Here is a 27,716-nt window from a genome sequence, read left to right on the forward strand (position 1 = left end):
TCCGCACTGGAAGGGGCGTAAGTCATAATTCTGTCAGGACGACGGAAGTAAACCAGGACTGTTCCAGCAAACCAGGGAGCAGTAGCCCTTCTCTGCAGGCAACCGCAAGGACTCTAAGGATTGCTTAAAACAGTGGGGGTTTTTTGGAACTTATTTATTTATTCATTTAGAGGGAAGAGGAGGGGCAGAGAGAGGGACAGAGAGAATCCCAGGCAGGCTCTGTGCTGTCAGCACAAAGCCTGATGTGGCGCTCTATCTCACAAACCATGGGATGGTGACCTAAGCCAAAATCAAGAGTCAGATGCTTAACCAACTGGGTCACCCAGGTATCCCAAAACAGTGGTTTTAATCAGAAAAAAAGCCCATTTTTATAACAGATTTTTAGTAATGCCCCCTGTGCCATCCTGAATCAAAGTTCACTAACTCGCATATGTCACCTTAAGAAGAAAATAAATATAAAGCCCCAGCTAAAATATTATGGGAAAATAAAAGAAAAGTAAGTTATAATAATACTGATTTCAATATGTAAATGTTCATGACTATTTCAGTATGTAAATGCTCAGATGCACTAGAAGACAGAATGAGGTCAGATGCTCGCACCAACTCATGGGCATATTTGGATTTAAAAGTGAATGATGTCGAAAAGCACTATATGAGCAGTTAGGAAAATCAAAAGATACAGGTAAACAGGTGGAGAACTGAAAAATAAAAGCTAAAAAAGGAATTATTTTTCAATAAAGAGAAAAAAATTAAAAGAAAAATATTAATGTAGCCTAAAGAAAGGTAGTGTTAGGATAAATGGCAGAACCAACATATTACATATATTTATAAAGCATGAAATAACCCTAAAGAAGATAACAAAGCAAGACATAGAGCACTGGGGTAGAGAAAATGAAAAACACAAGACCATGTGTGTGTGTGTGTGTGTGTGTGTGTGTGTTGCACGTGTGTGTGTGTGTGTGTGGTGCGTGTGTGTGTGGTGCATGTGTGTGTATGTGTAACTCTCTCTCCTTTCCTCCTATTCACACCTTCCAAATCCCAATCTGTGCCTAAATCTGACTCGTTCCTCCAGGACTAGCCGAAGTCTCTCCTCCAAGAAGACATCACAGACCACTTCAGCTTCCAGAGGTCTCATTCTCCTCTGAGTTTACAAGCTGATATGCCAGTTATTTGGCAAATAAGTGCGTGCTGCCTTGGCTGCAGTTCTGCTTTCACTTAGCTTTTAATGAGTCTAGGTCCTAGCTGAACAACCAACCAGGTTCCTGCGGAGAGGATGTGACAAAGTACTCTGTCTCCCACACGGCACCACACAAAGTTAGCACCTCATAAATACATCAAGACACTGAATCCTAACTGCAGTGTAATAATGAAATGTGAGGTCAAGAAAGTCTCTTGAAGGCAGTAACGAACTCTCACTGCCCAGAGAGCCCAGCACAAAGTCAGCACATTCAGTACAATCCGATGAGAGCTGTGGACCACTGGCTAAGGGCTGGGGAGAGGTCGAAGAAGGAGGAGTGAGACCCATGCAAGGGGGTAACATCAGCAGTGACAAAGCCAGGCCAGTCAGGGGCACTGGCACATACCGTGGAGGGGAGAAGAGGGGAAAGGAAAGGGGAGGGTGAAAATAAAGAAGGAAAGGGAATCAAGATGAAAGGGGTTTGGGAGTCACCCTTCAGGAGCAGAAAGGAGACCAAGTGATCTGCATGTGGCTCTTCCATATAGCAAGTAAGTGAGGCTTCTGCCCAGGCCGTCTTGACACACAACTGTTTCACTACCAAGAGATCAGTGGGGCAGGAAGAACAACGCTCATGTCTAACACTATGTTGAGACAGAAAAGGACAAAAACTCAGAGTTTTTAAAACTCTGGCTAGAATTAAAACAATTTTTTAAAATGTTTATTTATTTTTGATAGAGAGAGACAGAGAGACAGACCACAAGCAGAGTAGGGGCAGAAAGAGAGGGAGACACAGAATCTGAAGCAGGCTCCAGGCTCTGAGCTGTCAGCATAGAGCCCACACAGGGCTTGAATTCATGAACCGTGAGATCATGATCTGAGCTGAAGCTGAACACTTAACCCACTGAGCCACCCAGGCGCCCCTAGACATATGCTCCTACAAAAAAGAAGGTGCATCAGGGAGTGTTATAAACTGAAAAGAGTTTATAGAGAATGTCAATGGGAAATATAATTACAGGTCTTTAGGAAGGTGGGAAATGTAGATTTAAAAAAGAGAGTACAAAAGAAATAAGAGCACACACATGCAAATGCACCCATAACACACACACACACACACACACACAACACACTCACACAAGGAGAGGCACAACAGGCATTCTTGAGGAATACAATAATTTAAGACTGCCACTATAAACAGACATGGGCTCAGAATCCATAATGACATCAATCTAATCCAATATGAAAATAAAAGGGATCTGAGAACTCTGTCCCTAAAAAAGGGTAGTGGCAAAAAAAAAAATGTGGCACAGGAGCATTTCCTACAAATTCAAAGTTCCCCAGGAATGCTGGTTAAGTGGTGCCAGCAGAGCTGGACTAGCAGTCACGAGGGTCACTCTCTTCCCTTAGGTCCCGTGACATGGGGTCACTGTCCCCTCGGCTGCCAAATTCCCAACAGCTTGCCACCTGACCTTCTTTCTCCCACACTGGCTTGCAGGACAGGAGTTTCATGGGGGTATGGAGAGTGGAGGCCGCAGTGCCGGGGTGGCTGGGGCAAGGGGAAGGCGTGCTCGGGTAGGAGGTGAGCAGGAGGTGAGCAGGAGGCTGACCTTCCGGAAGAGGAAAGCCGGGAGGACCAAGCCTTGTTTGGAACAGGGGCAACTGAGGGGCAAAGCAAAGCCCTCCAGCTCTTGGCACCCACTGGGCCAGCCAGCGGTGTGGGTTAGGGAGGGACTGAGCAAAATCCGTATCTTTCTGGGATAAAGGAACAGAAGCTGTGGGGCACCTGGGTGACATAGTTGGTTTAGCGTCCGGCTTTGGCTCAGGTAATGATCTCATGATTCGTGAGTTTGAGCCCCACGTCAGGCTCTGTGCTGACAGCTAGCTCAGAGCCTGGAGTCTGCTTCAGATTCTGTATCTCCCTCTCTCTCTGCCCCTCCTCTGTTCGCACGGTCTCTCTCTGTCTCTCAAAAATTAAAAAAATAAATAAATAAAGGGAGCAGAAGCTAAACAAGTAAAGTGGAAGTGAGGGGCAGAGGGGAACTGCCGTCTATCATTTCATTGGGCCAGCGTGCTGTTAAAAGAACTAGCATACTGATCTCTGGTTTGGATCTGGAAGATGCTATCTAGAGGGAAATACAAACAACTGTTTCTCAGTCAATTTCCAGAAAGTAGATGCTTAAAGACAGGAAACCAAGACTGCCACCCCCTCACCATACATACACACTCCAGTAAGATATTTTGCCTAAATAAAACCATGTCATTTTCTTCCTTGATACCCTCCAGTGGCTTTCCATCACCAGAGTCCAAGCCCTGCCTGCCTCTCCAGACATATCTTCTCTCTGCTGGCCCCACTAACTGTCTCGCTATTTCCCACTTGAAAATATGTCTACAAATACTCCCACAACTCTGTCTGGGGCTTTATTTCTGGTCTCGCCACAGAGGTCATGCCAGAGGGATGCAGAGTTCACGTTAGGAAGAATCCCTCAAGTAACGACAGACAGAGGAAGTGGAGATAAACACTCCAACTCCCGCACCCTTTGGTTAACTCTGAGTTCCCGGAAGCTCTCCGCTCCCTTAAATCCCATGACATGAGGTCACTTTTTCTCCCGCCATCACATTCCAAGAAGCCAGCCACCTGGCCCTCTTTCTCACACAGGGTCAGGGAGCTCTTAATTCTACTGCCAAAGTTATATTTGTTACTTAGTTACAGTCTCTCTTTCCCAGTAACTCCAAGGGGGCAAGGGCTCTGAGTTGCTCTGCTCTGTCTCTGGTGCCTACCACAGAGCGGAGCAGAGCGGTGAACAGGGCAGTGGATATGGGGATGCCCTTCATGTGTGGCAGACATTCTAGGAGGAGGGGACATAGCTCTGTTTTGCAGCTGACATAAAAGTGAGCAGCCTCAGAACCCATCACCTCCAGGGGAAGAACCCGAGGAAAGAAGTCCATGGAGGTGAAGGAGGAGGAATGCACAAAGGATGGGGGACCTAACAGAGAGAGAAGAGTGATGGCCAAGCCCGGGTCCAAAAGGGAGGGGGGGGAACTAGGTTGTTGGCCGTCCTACTTATTTCAAAGAAAACTCCCCAAGAGGAGGGAGTTCCTGGCTGAATCTATTCCCCAATGAATATGTATTTGTTATTTTAAAATTTACTTTACATTTATTGATTTTTGAGAGACAAGAGTGAGACAGAGCATGAGTGGGGAAGAGGCAGAGACAAAAGGAGACACAGAATCTGAGGCAGGTTCCAGGCTCCAAGCAAGCATTCAGCACAGAGTGAACCCATGAACAGTGAGATCATGACCCGAGCCGAAGTTGGCCACTTAACCAACTGAGCCACCCAAACGCCCCTAAAATTTACTTTTAAAAAACTGTTCATCACATTCTTTTTTTAAAAATTATTTTAGAGAGAGAGCATGTGCACATGGGAGAGGGGTTGAGAGGAGGAGAGAGAGAATCTCAAACAGGCTCAATGCTCTCAGCAAGGAGCCCTGCGGCGATCAGTCCCACAATTCTGGGATCCTGACCTGAGCCCAAATCAAGAGTCAAATACCCAAAAATTGTTCACTGCATTCTAATGCAGAGTGGTTAATGGATTGGAATGTATGTTTCAGAGATGAAAATAAACTTTATCCACACCCTCTGAAACTATTGTTCTCACTATTCCTCTTCTAGAATAGCCCTTTAGTTCTCAACACCACCTTTATAGCTTTCTCACTGCCCAGTGCACCGGACATGTCAATTGTAGCCAGGGTAAACATGTAATTTATTATCCAAACTGGGACTCTTTTGAAAAGTCAAAGGAAGCTCCATTTATAATCACAGTGGCAGAGTAGGAACCACACCTAATGACACCTGCCATGACCACAGGCCTGCAAAAGTGACAACCCCCTGGCAGTCATGTTTTGTACCCAGTATCTGCCCCCTACCAGTGCAGGTTGGAACAGAGTGGCACCCGTCCAAAGAATGACCAATCCCAATCTTGCCAGCGAGGAAGGATGAGAGTTAGCTCTGGTTATATTATACCCAGTCTCTACACATCTTTTCTTGGCTTTGTGGCTACTTTCTCACAACCTACGTGCACATGTTCCCATTCAGCCTTTCTAGCGTATCACATACCACTGCTAACTTTCACCGCTCTGTGTTACTTAGCTGATACTCCTAATGAATAGCTCAAAAAAGAGAAATATGTTAATCAGATTCCATGAAATAATCCAGGAATATTCTAATAAAGTATTTAGTAGGTGTGATGGTTAATTTAATGTGTCAGTTTACTGAGCTGAAGGTTGCCCTGATATTTGGTCAAATATTACTCTGGATGTTTTTGTGAGGGTACTTTTGGACTAGATCAACACTGTAATTAGTAGACTGAGTAAAACAGCTAGCTGCCATCTCCAATGGGGGTGGGCCTCATCCCATCAACTGAAGATCTGAATAGGCTGACCCTCCCTCAAATAAGGAGGCATTCCTCCTGCCTGACTGCCTTTGAGTGGGGACATGGGTTCTTCCTCTGCTGTTGACTCCATCCAAAACACCTCTTCTGGGTTTTGAGCCTGCTGGCCTTTGCACTGAAACAGCACCATCAGCTCCCCCGGTTCTCAGGCCTTTGGACTTGGATTGGAACTACAGGGTTGGCTCCCCTGGGTCTTCAGCTTGCTGACTGCACATCATGGGGCTTGTCAGTCTCCACAATCATGCAAGCCAATTTCTTGTAATGAATTTCCTCCTACACATATGTTACAACCTACTCCATGCCTCTGGAGTACCCTAACCACAGGTCTGAGCATTAGCCCCCTGGTTCTCAAAGTATCGGTCCCAGGATGAGCAGCATCAGCAGTGTCGGCGTCCCCAAGAAACCTGTTATTAGTGAAAATTCTTGAGCCCATCCCAACCTCCTAAATCAGAAAGTCTGGGGCAGGACCTAGCATTTTGTGGTTTCAGAAGGCCCTTCAAGGGATTCTGATACATGCTCACATTTGAGAATCACTATTAGACTAAAGATATCACATCGGTAATTAAATCCTTCCTTGCTACTCAAAGTGCGATCCATGGGCCAGCAGCAGGGGCAGCCTCTGGGACACGTCTGGACGGCAGACCCTCAGGCCCCATTGCACCATGCAATCAGCACCTGCATTTTTAACCAGTTTCCCAGGGGGGGTTCGTGTGTCCCTGTGTCTGCACTAAACAATCCTTTAATGTGAGTATTGGCCATCCTAGGGCCTGGATCTCCCTGGGCCTGTCAGTTTGCCTTACCCTGGGCTCCTGAGCTCAAGTCTTAAAAGGAACCCCTTTTACTTGAAATGAGCTAAGTGACTCCTTGGTCCCTAGAACACAAAAGGCCTCCTCAGACTCAGACCACCAAGTCTAGGGCATCTCTGTCATTTCAGCATGACCCCTGACTCCACCCCAAATTCTAGACTGCTCTGTGGATGTCATTGTCAGGAGTACTCACCACCTTCTTCATATATGTGGGTTTTCTTTCTTTTTCTTTTTTTCTGCTAAGCCTTGTTTATCCCTATTCAAATGGGAGCTTCTAGAAGTATGCTGTCCAACATGATAGGCATTAGCCATATGTGGTTATTGGAGCTCTTGAAATATGATTAGTCTGAATCAAGACGTGCTGTAAATGTAAAGTATACCACAATGGCTGAAGAAAGTAAAATATCTCATTAATCATTTTATACTAATTATATGCTGAAATGATAGCATCTTGGATACTTTGGGTTAAGGAAAATATTTTATGAAAATTGACTTCACCTGCTTTTTAAAATGTGGCTACTAGAAAACTTAAGACTACATACATGGCTCACGTTATATTTCTACGGACAGTAGTGCTGGAAAACAGGCCTGTGGCCCTGCTATTAGAGGGAAAGCTCCCAGAGGGCAGGAGCTGTGTCTCTTCTTTGCTCTGTGGCAAGCCTCTGTGATCCATCCCCTGGAGGTGGGTGAGTGTCAGGACTGGCTGCAGAGAGCCTTCCCAGGGCTCACGCTGGGGCTGCATCCTACTATGTAAGTCATGCAGGAGTGGTCCTGTTGTTAAAGCATTCGTACTCATGGATGATGTTGCAGGTTTCCTGGCCCCAGTGACCAAACAGGCAATCAGACAAGAGAGCCTATTCCTCTATTCTCCATGCAAGGATTTCTCCCTGGAAGTGGGTACTCAGGATATTGCTCCTGGGTTCAGCTATCACAAGGCTACATTTACCCAGTACCTACTACTCACCAATGCCGCACTGATCCTTACACAACCCTGCGGGACAGCTGCTAATTCCAGTGTACAGAAAAGGAAGTAAGACTCCAAAAGGAGAAGTTCCCCATAGTTAGAAACATGTGGAACCAAATTCCTACACCATTTAACAATACTGCCTTCTGAGTTTGACCACTAGGGGGTCAAGAGCCTTCACGTAGGAATTCTACTCTTCATTCCAGGACCTCTGATCTTTCCAGGCAAGAAGCCTAGCACAGAGCTGGCAGAGAAGGCAGGTGACTGCTAGGTCCCTTTTGTAGAATTCGCATTCCCCTCCAGGCCCGTGGTCTATGGGGTGGTCCCATGCCACAGCTGAAATGGCCCTTTGATGCAGAAGCAGAATGCACACAAGGCCATTCACATTTAAAGACGCTGCAGCCTTTAGGTCATTCTCTATCTTCTAGGTTAGAACCTAAAACATCTTAAGTGGTCTGAGCCTAAGTCTTCCCAAAGTAAAATCAAACGGGAGGGGACAGGATTGAGAGCCTTAGTCTTCTCTCCTTCCTCTATAGCTCTCTGGTCTTGTTCTTGTTTCCTTTCTGTGGCCCACGACTCAATTAAGCAAGAAAAAATTTTAGTAGATCACCAGCTCTAAGTTCCTCAATGATGGAAATTGAAAACAAAGGTTTCATATCACCTGGGTTTTATACACATCCTCTGCATGCTTAATGCACTCCATACCTTTAAAATGGATCACAGAAAAAAAGGCTAGTCCAGGATGTAAAGACCACTGAATTAAAACCCTTTGTTCTGCAGGAACAGAGGTCCAGAGGTTTAAAGTCACACATATGATTGGTAAAAGCTGGGACCAGAACCTTGGATCTATGATTCATAATTCCTCATTTCCCCAGCAATAAGCAGAAAGTCAGAAAAGGGGTATTATAGAGGGAATTTTTGTGTCCTATTCAAATTCATATGTTGAAGCCCTAACCCTCAGTGTGAGGGTATTTGGAGGAAGGGCCACAGGAGGCATAAAGGTTCATCAAGGCCATAAGGGTGGGGCCCTAATCCAGTAGGGCTACTGCCCTTATAAGAGGAAGAGACACCGGCGCTCTCTCTCTGCCACATGAGGACACAGTGGCCATCTGCAAGCTAGGAAGAGAGCTCTCATCAAAAACCAAACAGCCTCCAGAACTGTGAGAAAATACAGTTCTGTTATTTAAGCCATGTAGTATTTTGTTATGGCTGTCTGAGTTGACTAATACAAGGGAGGAAAGCAATTTTTATTTGTGGACATTAAAAAAGTGCATCACGTAGGGGAAAGCACAGCACCAGAACTGCCCATGTTGAGGGCCACTCAGAGACGCTGATCAGGGGCCACTTTCCATTTGGAATGCTCCAGCCCACAAGCACTTGAAGGTCATTAAAAAAAAATGAATCACTCAGTTAAAGAATTCAGGGAAAGCATCCAAACTATGCACATTCTGTTCTGTGAAACAGCCTGTCTGTCTTTCCATGATGTAGGGACGCAGGGGAAACATTGGGCCCAGGTACACCCCACCCGCTCTGGAACCTTCCCCGGCTGCCTTGATCCTCTCATACAGAGTTCCTCAAAACCAGGTTGGGAAGACTGTCTCCTGAGTGAGGTGAAAGAGAGTCTGAACTTCTGGCTTATAAACCCCTGGAAAGGCTAATAAGCTGAGGCCAAGGGAGCCTTGTCATAATTCTGAGGGTCTGACAAACCCTTATGTCCTTTCAGACATCAGGCCTTTAAGCAGCAGCCAGTGGCCTGAACTGGAAATGTTCTCCCCAGTGGAGATACACTACTCCTCAGCATGTAGGGGATACACTAGCAGCAGAAGAAACAGTCTTACTTATGGTCAAACGTTTTTCCTGGAAGTTTTAGAGTTAGTAAAGTTGATACAACTTTTTAAGTACAGAGGGGGAAAAGAAGACAAAATAATTAGTGTTAACACATTGGTATGTTTATCTCCTATATATTTTCCTGAGTTTTACAAAATTTTTATAAAGTATTACTTTATAATGATGATAGGAAACATGTTCATTCATCCTTCAAATACTGCAGTACCTGTCCTATGCCAGGAACTTTTCTAGATGCTAGTGATACAGCATGAACAATATAAAGTCCTTCTCTTGCTAGCGTTTCTAGTTGAACTGCAGGTGGAGGCAAGAATAAGTGGGTGGAGGCAGTGGTGAGTCCTAGAAGCTCAGGGGGAGTAGGCAGATGGAGAGTCCTGGGGATAGGGTGGTCATAAAGGTCCCCTACGGAGGGGACATGGAAGCAAAGACCTGAAGGAGAACAGGGAAGAGCAGGGGAAGGCCCTGAGGCTTGCTCAAGGAAGGGTGGCGGGGAGCGGGGATGGGACAGCATGACCACAGTGGAGGGAGCCTGCGCCGGAGTGGCAGATGGATCTAGAGAGCCAGGCGGGGCCAGCCTGATCTCAGTCTCAGTGTGAGGGGAAGCCACAGGAAGGCTGGAGCAGGAGAGTGAGGCGAGGTGAGGTTGACAGTATCTCTGGGGATGCCTCCCTTGTTCTCAGGAACCACATTTCCCCCATTAGACTAAAAGGTCCTGCGTTCAGGGCTTGGCATGCTTTCCCTTTTGGGTTTCTCTTCCGCCCAAGAGAGGGGCAGAAGCAGGAGCTGCAGGCCTTGGGGAGACTGACAGCTCATCTCCCACCACGACTCTTGCTTCTAGAAACTCACCTTCTACAGTCAACTCCACTGTCACCTGGCGGGCACCACTATCATTGGTGGCTTCACAGGTATACTTTCCCTTGTCATCCTCACGGACAGCATGAATCACAAGGCTGAAAGTCCCCCGGATACCGCAATCCAGCAGGAAGCGGCCCCCACTGGTTATGGGTTGCCCATTTCGGTGCCACGTCACCTGGGGCTCTGGGTAACCCCGGACCTTCAAGGAAAAGAAGAAAGTGTGAGAGCTTATACTTAAGCGGTGCCTCGTAGGGGCCTGGCATTGTTCTGGGTGCTTTACCCGTATTAGCTCTTTTAATCCTCATACCATCCCTTGAAGCAGATTGTGCATACATGGCATGAAGAAACTGAGGCACAGAGAGTCTTTTGGTAGATTTTCCGAGGCTTCAAAGGTAGAACGTGGCAGAGCCAGGCATCCTGGTTCCAGAGCCCACGGCGCAAGTGACTCAAGCCTGGTTGCATGTTAGAATCGCCAGGGGAAGCTTAAAAAAAATACTAGTGCCCAGATCCTACCTTGGACCAATTAAAAATATTTTTTTTTACATTTATTTATTTTTGAGAGACAGAGCATGAACAGCGGAGGAGCAGAGAGAGAAAGAAACACAGAATCTGAAGCAGGCTCCAGGCTCTGAGCTAGAGATCTGCACAGAGCCCAACGTGGGGCTCACTCACAAACCATGAGATCATGACCTACTTTGGCCCAGTTAATTCAGAATCCCAGGGGGTGGGGACTGAGCGTGGGCATTCTGGACCAGCGCTTTCCATTTGGATATGCGAATACATCACTTGTTAAAAATGCAGATTCTCCTTCTCTAGGTCTGGGGTGGGGCCAGAGATTCTTCAGTTCAGACAAGGTCTCAGGTGGTGCTGATGCTTCTGGCCTCCAGCACTTTCACCTTAAGTAGCAAGGTTCTAGGCTTGAGTCTCCTGGGGTTGGTACCCACACTAGCCACACATGGCCATGGAGCACTCCAAATAGGGCTAGTCCTAACTGAGCTGCACTGTAAATGTGGATTACACTCCAGTTTTGAAAACTTGGTGCGCAAAAAAGAATGGACAATTCTCTTGATAATTCAAAAATATTGATCACTGTAGAAAAGATAGTATTTTTAAAGCTTTTTAAATGTTTTTAATTTATTTTTGAGAGACAGAGAGACACAGTGGGAGCAGGGAAGGGTCAGAGAGAGAGGGAGATACAGAATCTGAAGCAGGCTCCAGGCTCCGAGCTAGCTGTCAGCACAGTGCCTGACACGGGGTTCAAACCCATGAACGAGATCATGACCCGAGCCAAAGCCGGACGCTTAACCAACTGAGCCACCCAGGTGCCCCGAAAAGATAATGTTTTTAACATGTTAAGTAAAATACGTTGTTAAAATTATTGTCACTTGTTTCCTTTTACTTATTTAATGTGGTGCTAGGAAAGTTACAACAACACATATGCTTTTGCTTGATGTGTTCATGGAGCTATGCAGCTCTAGATGGCTCTGTCTCTAATAACAACTAGTGGCAAACATCTGCTGAGCGCTAAGTGTTAAGCACTTTCCTAAGTACCTGTCACATCTGAGACCTATAGTAACTTGTTCAGAGAGAAGATGTTTCCCCAAAGAGGGGAAGATTAAGAAATTCCAAGAAAAGAAATAAACTTGAGTTTCAGAGAAAGAAGTCTCCCCTGAAACTCAACAGGCCCTTCTGAATGGACTCATCTTTGGAGGAACAGGGTTCAGACCGGCCCATCGATGCACAGCCTGGGGCCCAGAATCCAGGGATTTTAGTACTGGAAAATGTGCTGAACACATCACAGACATCTCCTGGGAAAGAAGCTGTTTGCATGATAAAGCGGTGGTAGCAACAGATTTTATCCATGTATCCACTGCAAGGCAAGAGAGAGTGAATATGGATGGGACAAAACCAAAATGTGCTGGATGACCCCAAACTACATTTCCAAAGAGAGCTTTCAGTGACCTACAGTGATAATCCCCACACACAGAATCTGAAGCAGGTTCCAGGTTCTGAACTGTCAGCACAGAGCCCAACACAGGGCTCGAGTTCATGAACCGTGAGATCATGACCTGAGCTGAAGTGAGACGCTTAACTGACTGAGCCACCCAGACGCCCCTATCTTTTTTTTTTTTAAGCTTATTTTGAAAGAGACAGTGAACGAGAGTGAGGGAGGGGCAAAGAGAGGGAGAGGGAGAGAGAGAATCCCAAGCAGGTCTGGCACCGCTAGCACAGAGCGCGATGTGGGGCTCAAACCCACAAAGAGTGAGATCATAACCTGAGTGAAAAACAATAGTCAGAATCTCAACCAACTGAGCCACCCAGGTGCCCCTCAAGTCCTATCTTAAGGTTGATGGTGCTGAAGGGGACCACATTCACTTGGACAGATAAGGTCTGACATCTATTATAATATGAAACAAAGTGTTTCATTATTTTCTGGTATTTCTGCAAATAACATGCCTGGCCTTTGTGAGGTATAAAAAAATTTCAAATGAACATATGTGTTTCTTTTATATTACTATGTATAATGAATGTATAAACATTCATTCATTTGTTGAGGCCCTCAAGGTACTTAAATCTAGCAATGGAAATAAAAGCACTCGTAAATAAGCATTATGCAACTTTGATGGTGAGAAATTTTGTGTACCCATATAAAATCATGTCCTCTTGTGACCAGAATCTTGGCACGAAGATTCATACAAAGGAACATGAGACAACAATTACTTTGTTAAAACGTATTTTTAGAAAACAACTAATGAAAGATACTCTTTCCTACAAAAGGAAGCCTGTTGGAAGTCTGGTTCTATAGTGACTTTGCAAATCACCAGGGTCTTCTCCTCCACTCTGTTAGAGGAGGCAAGCCTAACCTTGGGAAAGTGATTACACAGCCTTCAGACAGTGTCACAGAAAGGGAGTGTAGAGCACTGTGATGGGAGGAGATGAATCATTAACTGCGTCCTTAGCATTCCATTAGCAAGTACTCTGGCCCCCTGCAGCAAGGCCACCTCTGGTGGCCCATCAGGCCCTGGGGCATCAATGATTAACTGGACTTTGCCAGTGTTCTAGACCTCAGGGACTCAGTTCCCTCTTTCCTTTCAATTTTCCTCTTGCTTTCTACACCACCCTCCCCTCCTTCACCAATTTACACCTGAAATGTCCTGTTAATATAAATATCCAGTAATTTTTAAATATGCTGAAACTGGCACCTCTGAGACAGTTGCGGTTTGCAGGGGGACTTTATAGTACCTTCACCTGAAGCACACAAGGATTTCTGTGAACTTGCTCAGTTCCACGGTCTAAATGTTTGCAACTCCAATTCTAATCTTAAAACGAGAAAAACTCATTCAACCACTACCTAACACTACCTAAAGACAATCAGCTTCATGTAAACCCATTTTTTACTGTCTGTCCACTCTCCTGGGCTCCTGGGTGAGAAAAAGAGAGAAGCATGGGCTCACACCTTTGGGATACAAGACAACAGCCCTGAGTGTCTTATCTGCCTTCATCACTAGCCTTCAGCCAGGAACCCACAGCTAGGATTTTTACAGCCTATTCCCAGGCCACACTAAACACCGAATGATACTTTTGTTTTTAGAAGGCCTTCACATACAGAATCTCATTTGGTTCTTGCAGCACTAAGAGCGAAGTGTCTTGGGTTGGGGCACCCAGAAGCAGGACCTGAAACAGGGGTTTAGGGAATCCCAGCTGTGAACCCTTAGCCAACACAGTGGCTGGGAATGGGTCTACCGGCCTGGTGAAGGGGGTCTGGGTAAGGCTCCAACAGTGTCAGTGACATACCACACAAAGCCAATCATATCATTAAGCCCAGAGGGCTGAGGAAAGAGGCCCAAAGAAGTAGCTGATTAGCCAGTAAATGGCAGATTAAGTGGAGATCTCTGTATTCCTCATTGTAAATTTATGTATTTGGTGAGACAAATACTGTAGAACCTAAAGCACTGATAAGTGGCTTTTCTTTCTTTAATAGACCGTGAATCTCTCATTAAAGTAATATCTGCTCTCCACATTGAGAAAAAGTCAAAGAGTTCATAAAAAATATGGCCAGGCCATAAACAAGTCTTGGGTGCCCCAGAATAACAATAGGGCAGTGCTACAGAGTAAATGCTTGTGTCCCTCCAAAATTCATAAGTTGAAATTTAACTCTGAAAGTGATGGTATCAGAAGTATTAGCATAGGGCCTTTGGGAGGTGATTAGGTCCTGAAATTGAAGGCTTCATGAATGGGATTAGTGTCCTTATTAAAAGAGATGATGAAAAGCTCCCTCACCTCTTCTGTCATACAGCAAGAACAAGGAAGCAAGCCTTCACCAGACACTGAATCTAGTGGTGCCTTGATCTTGAACTTCCCAGCCACTAGAACTGTTAGAAATAAACTTCTGTTGTTTAAGCCACCCAGCCTCTGGTATTTCTGTTATGGCAATCTGAACAGTCTAAGATAGATTGGATGAGTTCCATACCTGTGCTCAAGACAGCCCTCAGGACGTTCAGTGTGTCACAGGGAGGGTAGCTGGAGAGCTGGGCCCTGAGTCCTGGGACTGCCTAGGCTTCCTAGCCCCTTCGGGCTGTGATTCCTTCTTTCATGGAAGACAAAGCAGCTCTTGATACTGAAGGCCATCTCTGAGATGGTATGCTTCTCAGTAGTGACCCACTTAGCTTCCTGGGTCTCCCTCCAGTCTCCTCGGGTCCAGCCCACAGCCTTCCTACCCTCTAATCCTCCATACAGGAAAACCAAGTGACCACAAGGAGACATGCTCATGAACATGAACAGGCAGCCCTGCCTTTTCACCATAATGAGTTTTTGGAAACAGCCCCAAAGAGGGCCATTCTAAGGAGAATCATATTTTTGCCACAGAAACCACATTTAATTGGAGGTTGTGTTCTTGAACAAAAGCTTGGTATCAAATAAATCTACAGCATAACCAACAACTTGTCATAAAAATAAAGATATAGGAACCATAACCCCTATAATAATTTAAAATAGTAAAACTGTGCTCCCGCTCCATAAAATGTCCTCACAAACCTTTATGTCCTCAAAAGGCCTTTAGAGGGAATGGAGGCTCATTCTGTGCGTGTTGGGAGATCAGGAGAAAGTGGGCAGTTGCTAAGCCGCTACGCTACACACCTACCTGCTGTACTTGAGAGACATTTTTTCAGAAGCTGGTGCTCTTTTGAGATTTACTTAATGACTGAAAGTGAAACATTCTTAAAGGCACTAAGACTCTTGACTTTTCTCTGCCATGTGTGTAGGACTTTCAGTCTATTCCAAGGTGCTCAGGACAGGCTATGGTAACAGCCTAAGCCCAGAGGAGCAACAGGCTCCCTGCCTCCACAACCCTGGCAAGACTCAGGGCAACACGTCTGTCTTCTTAGCTTGGTGAGCAGTAGACTGGGGATGACTCTGTTTTTGATGATCTCCTGCAAGTCCTTTGTGTCTGGTCAGGCCTGTCTCCACATGTGCACCACAAGCCCACACAGCTGAAGGCTGATGTATCAGCCAGGTCCGGTGGAGATGCATCTGAGGGGCCACCCCTGTTGGAGATGGAGGGAGACCAGTAAGAGAGAAACTGAAGCCAGGGTGAAGACAGGCTGCCCAGCAGGATGCTGGAGAACTGGGAAGATAGACAAAGAAGCCATGAGCCATGAGCTAAAAGACTTTAGGGCTGGGAACAGTAGACTCAAGGGGTTGCCCAGGACTATCCAGCTGAATCTCATTGAGTCACTGAATCGATGCTGGGAATGCTGAGCCCAGAGGGCGAACATTATGGAAACCCATTAGGCGGACGTCTTTCACCTGAGCAGGACAATACCGATTCTGCAACATGACTGCCGACCCGCTTATAATTCCCTGACTGCCTGCAACACACAACTCTGAACTTCTTGCCCTATTTCAGGGCTGTTTCTTATATAAGAAATAAATTCCCCTATGATAAATTACTAGGTGATTTGGCGATTTGAAATTAAAAATTAACAGGAAATATACCAGTGGTGCTGAGGAACTAGTTGAAGAATTGTCTGCCCCTTCCCCCAGTATAAGCTCATGCAGATAATAAATAAATGCATATGATACACAGAAAGGAGAATGCAAACATTAACACCCAAACAAATCCGACCACAAAAAATGTTTATAAGACTGATGTCATGGGTATATTATGGGGGTGAAGAGTGAAGGGTGAGCCACGGGCATGGCATGACCAAGCTTAGCGCCCCTATGTCTACGTTAGCAACTGGCACACAGCCCCATAGACACGCAGGCACTTTGAATAACCCCACTGCCAAAAGTCAAAAGCCTTAACTAAACACACAGAATCCATCAGGAAGAGACCAGACCAGCCAAAAACAGCCATTAGCAAGAGGCTGAGACTCCTGGATGTGCCTTGTCCCTAGTCCAAGTGGTGAAACAGTGAGGGCAAAAGTGGTTCCATGAGAAATAAAATCAGAATGGAAAGAACCGCTCCTCAAAGTGCACCAGTAAATGCCACATATGTCTTCAGGCTCAGATGCTGAAAGTCCCCCTCTGTGATCAGCCACTTTCACTTTTTACAGACAGTTTTCCATGGTCCAAGACACGCGCGGCCCCGCACCCCTGTATCTGCAAGTCTGCGAACATGTTTCATCCCACCCGGAGCACAAGGCAGGCGATGTCTTGGCAGTCTTGGGTTACACCTCAGGCCCTTTTGAATCTTTCAAAATTAAAGTCTATTTTCCTTCATCTAAATCAAGCTTATCAATACATGCAACTATTTTTTATTTGATTCGCCTTTAATGAGACAAGTACCTAAAAGCCCCTGAAGCAGTCCACCAAACAAACAAAATCCTGAGTGTAATCAGGACTCCTCACATACTTGCTCTCCTAGTTCCTGTAATTCATAGTTTCCATAAGACAGCAAAGTGTCCTTCTGTTTAAACTGCCAGTTGCTCTGGGGTGGTTACAGGATTATTACAGCCCTACCAGAAGCCTTTCTTCGCAAGCCCTGGGTTTCTGGGTTTACTGATTCTCATGATGGCTTTCAAGGACATGGCCTCTCCAGCTGGTGAGGCTGGCCCAGGAGCTCACCATTTCTGCTACTGAGTCAAGATATGCTCTCAGATATATTAAAATATTAATATATGTGGCATTTTAGAGGCTTTAACAAATTCTGTGGCTTGGTTTTATTTGACTTGCTTCAGATCTCCTGCCCACCTTCCCCAGTGTAAGCAGCACACCCCACGCCCCTCTGCCCACCACATGTGAGTCTGGTGGAATACCAGTCAATCAGCTACCTCCTGGCCAAAAACGGACACATGATCCAAGCCAGCCAATCAGACTGCAAACTCTGTCTGCAGTTTTAAGTTAGAATAAAGGGAGAACAAAGCTGTCTCTTTTCACAAACCTCTCAAGCTGGGAAGATAAAAGCCTAAAGCTGTCTACAGCCATTCTCTTCTCCCATCCCTGCCCCCTGTTTTCTTATCCCCACCCAAGAGGAGGAAGCCAGCTGCTGAATAAGACATTACACGCACAGTGAAGAAAAGAGGTGGAGACCTTGCCTGACGGAACTGTGTTGTACTCAGGATTCACTCAGTTGTATAAGACAACAGATCTCTTTTGCTTAGCCTAGCTGGAGGTGGTTTCTTTCACTTGCAAACAAGAGTCCTAATTTGGGAAGGCATATAGCCTCTGGAATTAGACACATCTGTGTATGAATGCTGTCTGCACCAATCACCAGCTGCTTAACCTGGGGCAAGTTATTTAACTTATATGGCCCTCCGTGCACACAGCTGTCAGGTGGGATGATACCGGTATCCACTTGCACCGAAAAGTTAATGATCAAATGAGATAAGCACGTTAATAAAGTCTAAAAGTTAGATCTTCCCTCTCTTCTCCTGGAAGTAAATAATTCTTCATAACAAGGTACCCCGGTACCCATTCAGCTCCCAGCTTCATTAACAGTGTGAAAATGCCCTAAGAAACATACATACTTGTAAACTTCTAGACTTGCTGGGCTTCATCCTACACAACTCACATCCTTGAAGTCAACTTAAAGGTGCTACACTCTTAATTAGATAAAAACCTAACACTTTAACTGAAAACACCTTCTGCTTTAGTTTAAAAGGCTTATTATTTTTACTAAAGAGGTAAACCCCACTTGAAAAGCGATCACTGGGGGCACCTGGATGGCTCAGTCGGTTACGCATCCAGCTTCCGCTCAGGTCATGATCTCATGGTTTGGGGGTTTGAGCCCCGCATCAGGCTCTGTGCTGACAGCTAGCTCAGAGTCTGGAGCCTGTCTTCAGATTCTGTGTCTCCCTCTCTCTCTGACCCTCCCCTGCTTGCACTCTCTCTGTGTCTCAAAAATAAATTTTTAAAAAATAAAAAGAAAAGCGATCATTGTGTTTATGTAACATCACAAAGCACATTTCACAACGAGTATGCAGTCTGTACTTCTGGTCATATCATCGTTCCACTCCTGTAATACCACGTGCACCCTGGAGGGAGGGACTATCCCGATTTCTGCCTCACTGACTAATGCAGGCCTGGAATTTCAAGGGCATGGGTGAGTGTCAGAAAGGAAATAAATCTGGGGTAATAAATCTAAAGTTTCTAGCCAGTCATGGCTAGACCAAGAAGGAGAGACAGACATACTTCACTGGCAGAACAGATGCATCTCAGGACTGCTCCCCAAACAATACACAAACCATTTGGCAATGCTTCCTTGCCCCTCAAAGAGCAGGGCCCAGATACCGTTAAGACTCTGAAACTGACTATAGATCATACCAGAAAGGTCTTGTATGATGAGGACTCTCTGAGAATATGAAGTAATTCCGTTTACAAACAGAGGTAGGCAAAAATGAGCCGAAGGTCCCAACAACCCCAAAACCTCTTGACATGGCCCCGTTGGCTTGGTTTCCAATTTTTAGTCTCTCCAGGTTGCCCCTCTGACCCAACACCTGCTCCACATACACGTTACCACACAAAGCATGCATTCTGCCTGGATTCTCCCAGCTGGCAGGCAGCAAGGAGTGGAGGGAGCAGGTGGGGTTTTGAAAGCGGGACCGTTCATGCCCTCTGCATCAATATGGCCAGGAGAGTGTCTCTGTGATGCTTTAAGAAAATACCTGGCCCAAGGGGCAGAGAGCAGACACAGGAGTTTGCAACTTTATGGCAGAATGTCCTCCCCAGGCTCTAGCTGCCCCAAAGCATCATGACCCACAGAGAGAATCATGCCAGATAAGGAGCCAAAAGTTGCTCCTTGTTCAATTTCAATGTCAGTGTCTGCTCATCAGGTGGAAAATCACAATCAAATGTGTTTTCCTTTTTTTTTCCCCAAACATATTATTTTTTAATGTTTTTATTGTCACCAAACAATACATCACCAAAATAGCAGTTGGTAGTATAAGTCATTACTACTACTACTACTAATAATAATAAATAAGCCTCTGCTTCACCCCTTCCACCCCCAATTTCTACCTCCTTTAGAGAATCTTCAACTCTTGCTGCCATTTCTTCTGGTATTTGTTCCCATATTTCTAAACAACAGCCTTACATAACTACTACTTTATTCTTTTTAATCTCAGGCATTATTTCCTAACTTCTCTGTATGGAATCTGAGCTTTAAGCTCTCCAATCCCCTTCTCCCTCAAATGCCTCCCCTATCCCCAACAATTACATCATAATTTTTACATCAATGTCTAGTACTTTGTCATTTCAACTTTGCTCACTCTCCAGTTACATAGTATATTACAAATAAATGTTTTGAACTTTTCATTTTTTCTGGAGTTAATAACCACCATACTTCAGTTTTTCTTACGTTTTTTAAGAGCCTCAACTTCTTAGGAGAACTATAAACTTCTCGGTAATGATCAAACACATCAGATAATTAATTCACCACTTGCTTTGATTTTGTTATCCTTTGGAGATGTCCTTCCTGGAATATTTCGTCTTCCTCCTCCAATCTAACCTGGATGCTCTCTAAGCCTGATGCACAGTGGTCTTTCCCCATCTCTTGGGCATTTCCTGGTGTCTACCACCATTTTGACTGAACATATCCTCTTCTAGTGGTTTCTTAAGAATGAATGCATAGAAGGTTACAATTTTAAACTTGGCATTTTTGAGTGTCAATATTCCAACTTTACGCTCAACTTATAGTTCATCTAGGAATGAAATTTTAAATGGAATTTTTTTCCTTCAGCATTTTGAAGGTATTGTTTCATGGCATTTGAAAGCAATGTTGCTGGCATCCAGATTGAGAGGTTATTGAGAGGTACAATGCCACACTGATCACTCATCTCTGATGTGCTGCATGTGAGTGTGTGTGTGTGTGTGTGTGTGTGTGTGTGCATGTTTTACTTTTAAACTTTTAGAATCTTCCCTTTATTTCTGACAGTCTAAAATGTCATGAAGATTTGCCTTTGTCTGAGTGCTTTCTTTCTTTTTTAAAATGTTTATTTTTGAGAGAGAGAGGGAGAGAGAAAGAGAGAGGCAAGGAGACAGGGGGACAGAGGATCCAAAGTGGGCTCTGTGCTGACAGCAAAAAGCCCAATTCAGGACTAGAAATCATGGACTGGGAGGTCATGATCTAAGCCAAAGTCTGACGCTTAATAATCTGAGCCACCCAGGTGCACCTGTGTGGGTGCCTTCTCTGTTCACTCACATTGGATCGTTGGTAATAGGTTTTCTCATTGTTGGCAAAGTAGGTCTTTCAGTTTTTAGGAATCTGTGTTTTGACAACTCTGTCTCCACTGTTTTTTTTTTTTTTAATGTTCTTTTTATAGAACTCTTCTGAGTTGGGTATTAGCCCAATTAGCTGACCCTCTACGTTTCTTTTTTTTCTCACTTATTTCCTTCTTCCTCATTTTTGTTTTCTCCAGGAGATATGCTCTATTTTATCTTCCAGTCTATTGAAGTTACTATTTTGGCTATCATGAACTTCAAAAAGCTCTTTCTTTTTCAGTTTTTCAAAGCTGTATTAAATAATATCCTCTTCTTGTTTAATGGAAGCAATATCTTATCTCTAAGGTGGGATTAAATTTCTTCAAAGTTTTCTCTTTTTTTGTGGTCCCTATTTCTACCTGGTTCCTTTCTTGGTTCTTTTTGTCTCTTTCATAACAGAGGTTTCCCTTGAATATCTGATGATTCTCCACTGATTTTTCATATTTATAAGTGAAGAAATAAAAAGCTCCATGCACACAAGTGAGGCCTTGTCAACTTGTTGGACCTTCCAGTAAACTGGTAAAAACCCTCAACTGTCAATATTTGTGGATATTTTCTCTCGAGATGATCTGTTTCAACAAAGAAGAATTTTCCTATTTGCTGCTTTGATGGTGGTGATGGGGACATGGTAATTACCTCTGTCCACCAGCATTTAGCAGTGGGAGTGAGGGAAGGCCACGAGGCTCTTATTTAGTATACTGACTTGCCTGCAGACTTCTGGCTTCAGCTGTGCCTTGTGTCCAGGAGTTGAGAGTTGGCCAGGTTCAGTCTCTCCACAGAGAACCTTTGGTCTTTCAGAGTGTTGAGAAGGAGCAGCAATCTGGTGCCTGGGGCACAGGAGGGGATTTGGGGCCTATGAGATCCTTATTAGACTTTTAATCAACCCTCTAGTCTTCAGCTTCACTGTACAACCCAGGCTTTGAAAGTTCTTGATGCCTCAAATTCCTCAGCCCTTTAGGAATTTTCTGGCACAACCAGTCCCCTAACCACAGGCACACAACACAAAATGCTGAAGCCCTAGACACCCGATCATCTGTTCACTCTCCATTGTCCATCAGCCTGTTGACATCTTTCATCTGCTGTTGTTTATGTTGCCATAATTTTACAAGTTTCCATTTTCTTTGTTATAAAAATACATTTTAAGGATGGTCATTATTAAAAAACCACAGAAAATAACAAGTGTTGGCAAAGAGAAACTGGAGCCCCTGCACATTGTTGGGGGGAATGTGAAATGGCATAACTGCTGTGGAAAAAAGCATGGACGTGCCTCAAGAAATTAAAAATAGAACTACCATGTAATTTAACAATTCCACTTGTGAGTATAAACCCCAAAGAATCGAAAACCAGGACTTGAACGGTTATTTGCACGACGATGTTCATAGCAGCATTATTCACAATAGGCAAAAGGAGGCAGCAGCCCTGGTGTCCATCAATAGCTGAATGCATAAAACAAAAGGTGGTATACACATAGGATGGGAGATTATTCAGCACTAGACAGGAGGGCAGTTTTGACACACCATACAATGAATGAACCCTGCAGACATCATGCTGAATGAAGTAAAGAACAAATAGTGCTTGATTTCACTTTTAGGAGGTACCCAAAGTAGTCAAAATTCATGGGGACAGGAAACAGAATGGTTATTGCTGGAGGTAGGAGAAGGGGCATGAGGAAGTATTATTAATGGGTATAGAGTTTCAGGTTTGTAAGATGAAAAAAGTTTGGGAAAATGGGTGGTGGGGATGGTTGCACAGCAGTGTGAATGCATTAATGACATGTACGAATGGGTAGAATGGTCAACTCTATGCTACATATATTTTACACAACAACAAAAAAATCAATGAGCCATATATATGTAGATTTATTTCTGAACTCTGTTTTGTTTTAAATGCCTGTAAGTGTACCCCTTCGCCAAACACAACACTGCCTATAACACGATAGCTTTATGTTAAGTACTAAAATCTAGAAATAAAAGTTTGAAAAAATGTAATTCAGACCCAAATCACTTCTCTGTTTGAAAATTTTCCAATGGCTTCTTATTGCACTAAGCATAAAATCCAGTCAGCATGGCTTCACAAGGCCCTGCACGACCTGGCCCTTGCCTAGTTCTGCTCCACTCTGTCCTTGACCACGTAGGCTTTCTAACTAGGCCAGAACATAATATGAATGCGGCAGGCTCTCCAGCCAGGAGTGGCTCCTGGTGTGCTGGATGACGGGTTCGCAGCCCGCCAGAGCATGGACAGTGCCCGAGGGAGGCTTGTGTGGACGACTCCGGGAGCAGGTGGAGACGGAGGAATGTTGTTGCTACCGGAGCAGGAATCCCAGGCCACCTCTCAATACAGCGCTCTGCTGCGAGCCAGCTGGGCTGGGAGACTGGGAGGGCTGGGCTCCTCAGAACCAGCCATTCAAGCTTGACCAGAAAGCAGATGGCTCCCAGTAGCTCTGCTGATCCCTCTGGCAGCCCCTCAGGGATCCCGTGCTGGGATGGGCCGGGGGAGAGGTGACTCCTGAACTACGGAGGATCCCAGGCCAGGGCAGTGTAGGTGCAGGCTAGCAGAGCCCTGGGGCTCCATCCAGTTCTCGGAATCTCCCTCCACAGACAGTCCCAGTATCACCAGGGCAGCTCTCCTCAGCTCTTTTGGCTTGATTTACTCCACAGAGAAGTTCTTAGCCAAGCTCAGGGATTTCAGGGTGGGAACACAGAAAAGAGAGAAGACACAATTGCCAAGACCCTCAAATGAGGTCCTACTGTGAGCATGCCTGTGCATGGGGTGCTTCTCTTGGTGTGTGTTGGGGGCGTGTTGAAGGGAATACCAGAGTGGGTGGAGTCCTAGTTCGAAACACTCATTTAAAGCAGATTTAGACTTCCCAGTCTAAGCCACTGAAATTTCTTTTCTGAAGAAGCATCTAGAAAAAATGGAGGGGAAATGCTGCCCGGTTTTTTAGTAAAAACAAAATTGAAACTTTCTCCCCTGCCCCTCAACCTGCCAGTGTCCCTTTCACCTATGTGATCCTCAGGGATCCAGGGAGACTGGGACCTAGTTGAGCTGGCACCAAGCCTATTTGTCCCCAGAGGAAGTTGGCCCCACAAATGACAACTATAGTCATTGCCTAGAAGTCTAGGGTATCTCCTACACCCCCAGAGCCAGTGAACAGGATCAGTGGCTCCTGCTTTGGCCTGAACAACCCCCAGCTTAGAGAGGGATTTGCAGCCAGTCCCTTTCCCAGACTGCTGGAAGAGAAACTCCAAGGTTTCCTATGCTGGGGGCTCTGCAGCCCCAAGAGGCCTTCTTCTCCAACCTTTAGAATGTCCCTAATCCAAGGAGGATGATGAACAGGACATCGACAGAAAACCGGGGCATCTGCTCCCCTTGAATTGTCACAGAGAACTGGAAAAAATGAAAATGATGCCACCGTTAGATAAAAGCTCTTGTTACTAATGTGGGTCAAGGAGTCTGCAGACAGGGCTGCCCCCACCTCGGTGCAGGTCGCTCTGAGGCCCACCAGCTGAATAGATTCCAGGTGCAGCCTAAGCAGCTGGTAAAAATGGGTGGACGTGCTGGCAGGCACCACGGTCACCCTACATAAAGCCTTTACTAAATGAAGCAAGTCAGTTGTAGTCACCTCCAGGCCTGAGGTGAGGCACAGGGAGGAGGTAAAAATGGGTGTGTTGGTCCCCTGCAGAGTGACAGGAAGTGGCAAGGAGAAGCAACTTCTAGGGAAGAATGTGCTTATTGGGATGTTCTGGGGGGAAGCCAACTGTTGGCAGTGGTCCAGGGGGCTCCTGAGCAATGGCCTGGTTCATACTTTCTGTTGTTTGTTAAAAAAAAAAAAAAAAAAAAAGGTCATCTAAAGGTTGGGTGTGATAAGGATCTGTAAACTTGTTCTGTCCCTAGAGAGTCCACGTTAGACCGGAAAAGCTTAGCTCCTTCTACCCGCCACCACTTACCTTCTCAGGGGGCCCCCAGACTCTGGGAATTCCTGCAACACTCCCTGCCCCCTGCACCAATACTGGTGTCCACTGCAGTCTGAACAAATCAGGGGGTTCCTGCCCCGAGACAGAGGGGAGCCAGGCCAGTCCGCAGCCTAGAAGGAACCAGCATGCCTGGGGTCCGAGAGCTCTGGGTCCCCAGAGAGCATGCAGGATGCAAGCATGAGAGCACTGTTTATTCCAAGCTGTTTTCTGCTTTAAGGCCTCACAGCTGGGTCCAGGGCCAGGGTCCCCTTTCCAAAGTGGGTATTTTTTCCCTTCTTTTTGCTGGACAAGGAGAAGTGGAAAAAACCAGTGCTGCTTGGCCCTAACTCAGCTTCTTTTGAACTGACTTTGCTGCCCCTGGCAGGATCTGCCACGAGGGTGCAAGCCACGAATGCGGACCATGGCAGAGTGAGCATTCTCAGCTCTGACTGCCCCACTGGGTCATCTGAGGGGAAGACCCACAGGACACAGGGAAGCCTGACTCGCACGACTCACCAAGGCCTGCTCTAAGTCAAAGACCCCTAACAGCACTCAGGGATCAGACCACTGTTGCTCCGGAGCCCCAGCCACAAGAGAGCCTAGTTCTCCAAACACACCTGCCGACTGGGTACTGGGGACAGAGCTCCATCTCTAAGTAGGTAGGAATTATTTATAAAGCCCAGAAAAATATCCCAGAGCCAGAGCTACGTGCCAATACAACCAATCCTCTGTTACCTCCCTGTTGCAAAAGGAGATAACTGTAGTTTTTATATTTGTGTATAGGATGTGTCATACATCACCTTCATCATCCTTTTGTCCTTTCAGAAACACACACTATACCCTGTTAGGTGAACAGGACAGACACCCTAGCAATGTGCACGGCTAGAGGAACCAAGTGAGGAGCAGGTCCAAGATGCTCCATCCGTCCTCTCTGCCACCACTCCCTTCCTCTCTAGAAAGCCTCTCCAACTATCCAGCCCCCTCTGATCTTCTCCACCTCTCGACTTCCGGCACCTATGCTATTATCTAAAGGGACTACATTTTTAAAACCAGCAGACATTTCTCTGATCTCAGTACAGACTATTTAAAATCAGGCCTATCTCAGAAAATCTGGGGCAACCAATCACCATTACATCACCTTTCATATTTCTTTCCACCCCACAGCAAGCACGGTGACCATATTTTCCATAAAATCAGGACACATTATCTGACAAGAGATTTATGGGCAGCCTCCAGGTGCAAGAAGGAGTCGGTGTTATAAAAGTTTCAACATCAAAATATTGGAACTCCAAGGATATTTGGATGACTTTACTGGAAAAAGTGAGAATATTTTAAGTCAGAATGGCTCACAACAATCTGGAATGACAGCACCTTTACCACTAACGCAGGTTATGCTTTTGTTTATTCTAGGCACATTTGGCACAAGTCCCTGTAAGACTGTGAGTTACTCAAGAGGGGGAACTAGACATTACACCTCTTTTGAAGTTCTCTCCATGCCCAGCATGACCACTAAACCCACTACTGAGTGGATGGATGGTTGACTGATCTTTCTTCTCTCCAGTTCGTGTCATTTCAGAGACACCTTTCTTGGTTTCCCAAATGAGGTCATGCTGTTATGCTCTAATGGTACTGTGTGTTCTTCCTTCAGGGTCTTATCACACCGTGTCATTCATTCTATGCATGGTTACTTTCACCTGTCTCAGCAATAGCCTGTATCTGCCCCCAGAAAGAGCTATAATGGTTTGGTTCACCAATGAATCAGCAACTCATAGCATCCTGCTTGGCACACAGTAGGTGATTAATAATACATAATGACACAGTCTCTCCGGTAGGTCCCAGGACTCCATATTTCTCCTTTGGATCAACATTCTTATTACTTGAATGAAGATTACACAAGTCTGCTCAAGAAAACTGAAGTTGGCATCAATACTGTGGAGTATAACATGTTAGCTACCAGAATCAAGATTCTAAAGAACCAAAGGGGGGCACCTGGGTGTCTCAGTCGGTTAAGGGTCCAGCTTCAGATCAGGTCATGATCTCACGGTTCATGGGTTTGGCCCTGCGTCGGGCTCTGTGCTGACAGCTCAGAGGCTGGAGCCTGTTTCAGATTCTGTGTCTCCCTCTCTCTCTAACCCTCCCCTGCTCGCACTGTCTCTATCTTCAAAAATAAATAAAAAACGTTAAAAAATTTAAAAAAATTAATAAAGAACCAAAGGTCCAAATAAATAGAAATGAAAAGGAACAAATCATGTGAATACTCTAAATCCTCAACTAGATGATATCAGAGGTGGCTGTAGTTCACGTGTGAAAGGAGCTGGGCAAAAGTCTCCTAAATGTTACTCACTCGCAAGCCACTAACATAGCAGTGTCCAAATGAGAAGAAGGCAGTCCCACTCAGCCTGATGACTAATGACAGAATGCTTCCAGGTACAGATGCCACACGTTAATAGGACATTGATGAAGGGGCTCATGATCTGCAAAGTGGTCACTGCCCTGCTGGCACCTTGCAGGTGTTCAACAGAAATTTACTGAAGGAACATAAAGGTTTACTGATGGAAGTAGATATACTTAGCCTGAAATAAAACACACCAAAAGGAAGGTGTATCTGTCTTTAATATATGAAGAACTCTTATCTAACAGACTCTGTGTTGTGTAGCTCCAGAGGACAGAATAGGGATATATGGGCCCAACATGTAGGTAGGCAGATTTAGGCTCAGACAAGGAGGGATAACACAAATGTAACATGGGAGATTCCCATCTGCAGAAGCATCCATAAGGAGGCCAGAGAAACATCTGCTTGGGATGTTGTCAAGGGATATCTCCCAACCCAAATCCCAGTTTTTAAGAATTTAACAGAACCGAACACATTAAGGTGAGAAAAGACGTGAAAGAAATATTCCATTTATACCATACATAACCTTTGTGCTACAAGTACGGAGCTTGGAATGATGTGCTCCTTGAAGGGTTTCA

At 45.3% G+C, this 27,716-nt stretch overlaps 1 protein-coding gene across 1 annotated transcript in view; it reads right to left on the reverse strand.

Annotated features, from left to right (window-relative positions):
* Positions 1-27,716, reverse strand: part of MYLK (myosin light chain kinase) — a 181,989-nt gene that overhangs the window by 124,603 nt on the left and 29,670 nt on the right. Inside the window, 1 exon segment of the mRNA XM_029939461.1 lies at positions 10,084-10,291. Coding sequence (XP_029795321.1) covers positions 10,084-10,291 — 208 coding nt within the window.

The sequence above is a fragment of the Suricata suricatta genome, chromosome 5 (genome assembly GCF_006229205.1).
Source record: "Suricata suricatta isolate VVHF042 chromosome 5, meerkat_22Aug2017_6uvM2_HiC, whole genome shotgun sequence".
Taxonomy (NCBI): Eukaryota; Metazoa; Chordata; class Mammalia; order Carnivora; family Herpestidae; genus Suricata; species Suricata suricatta.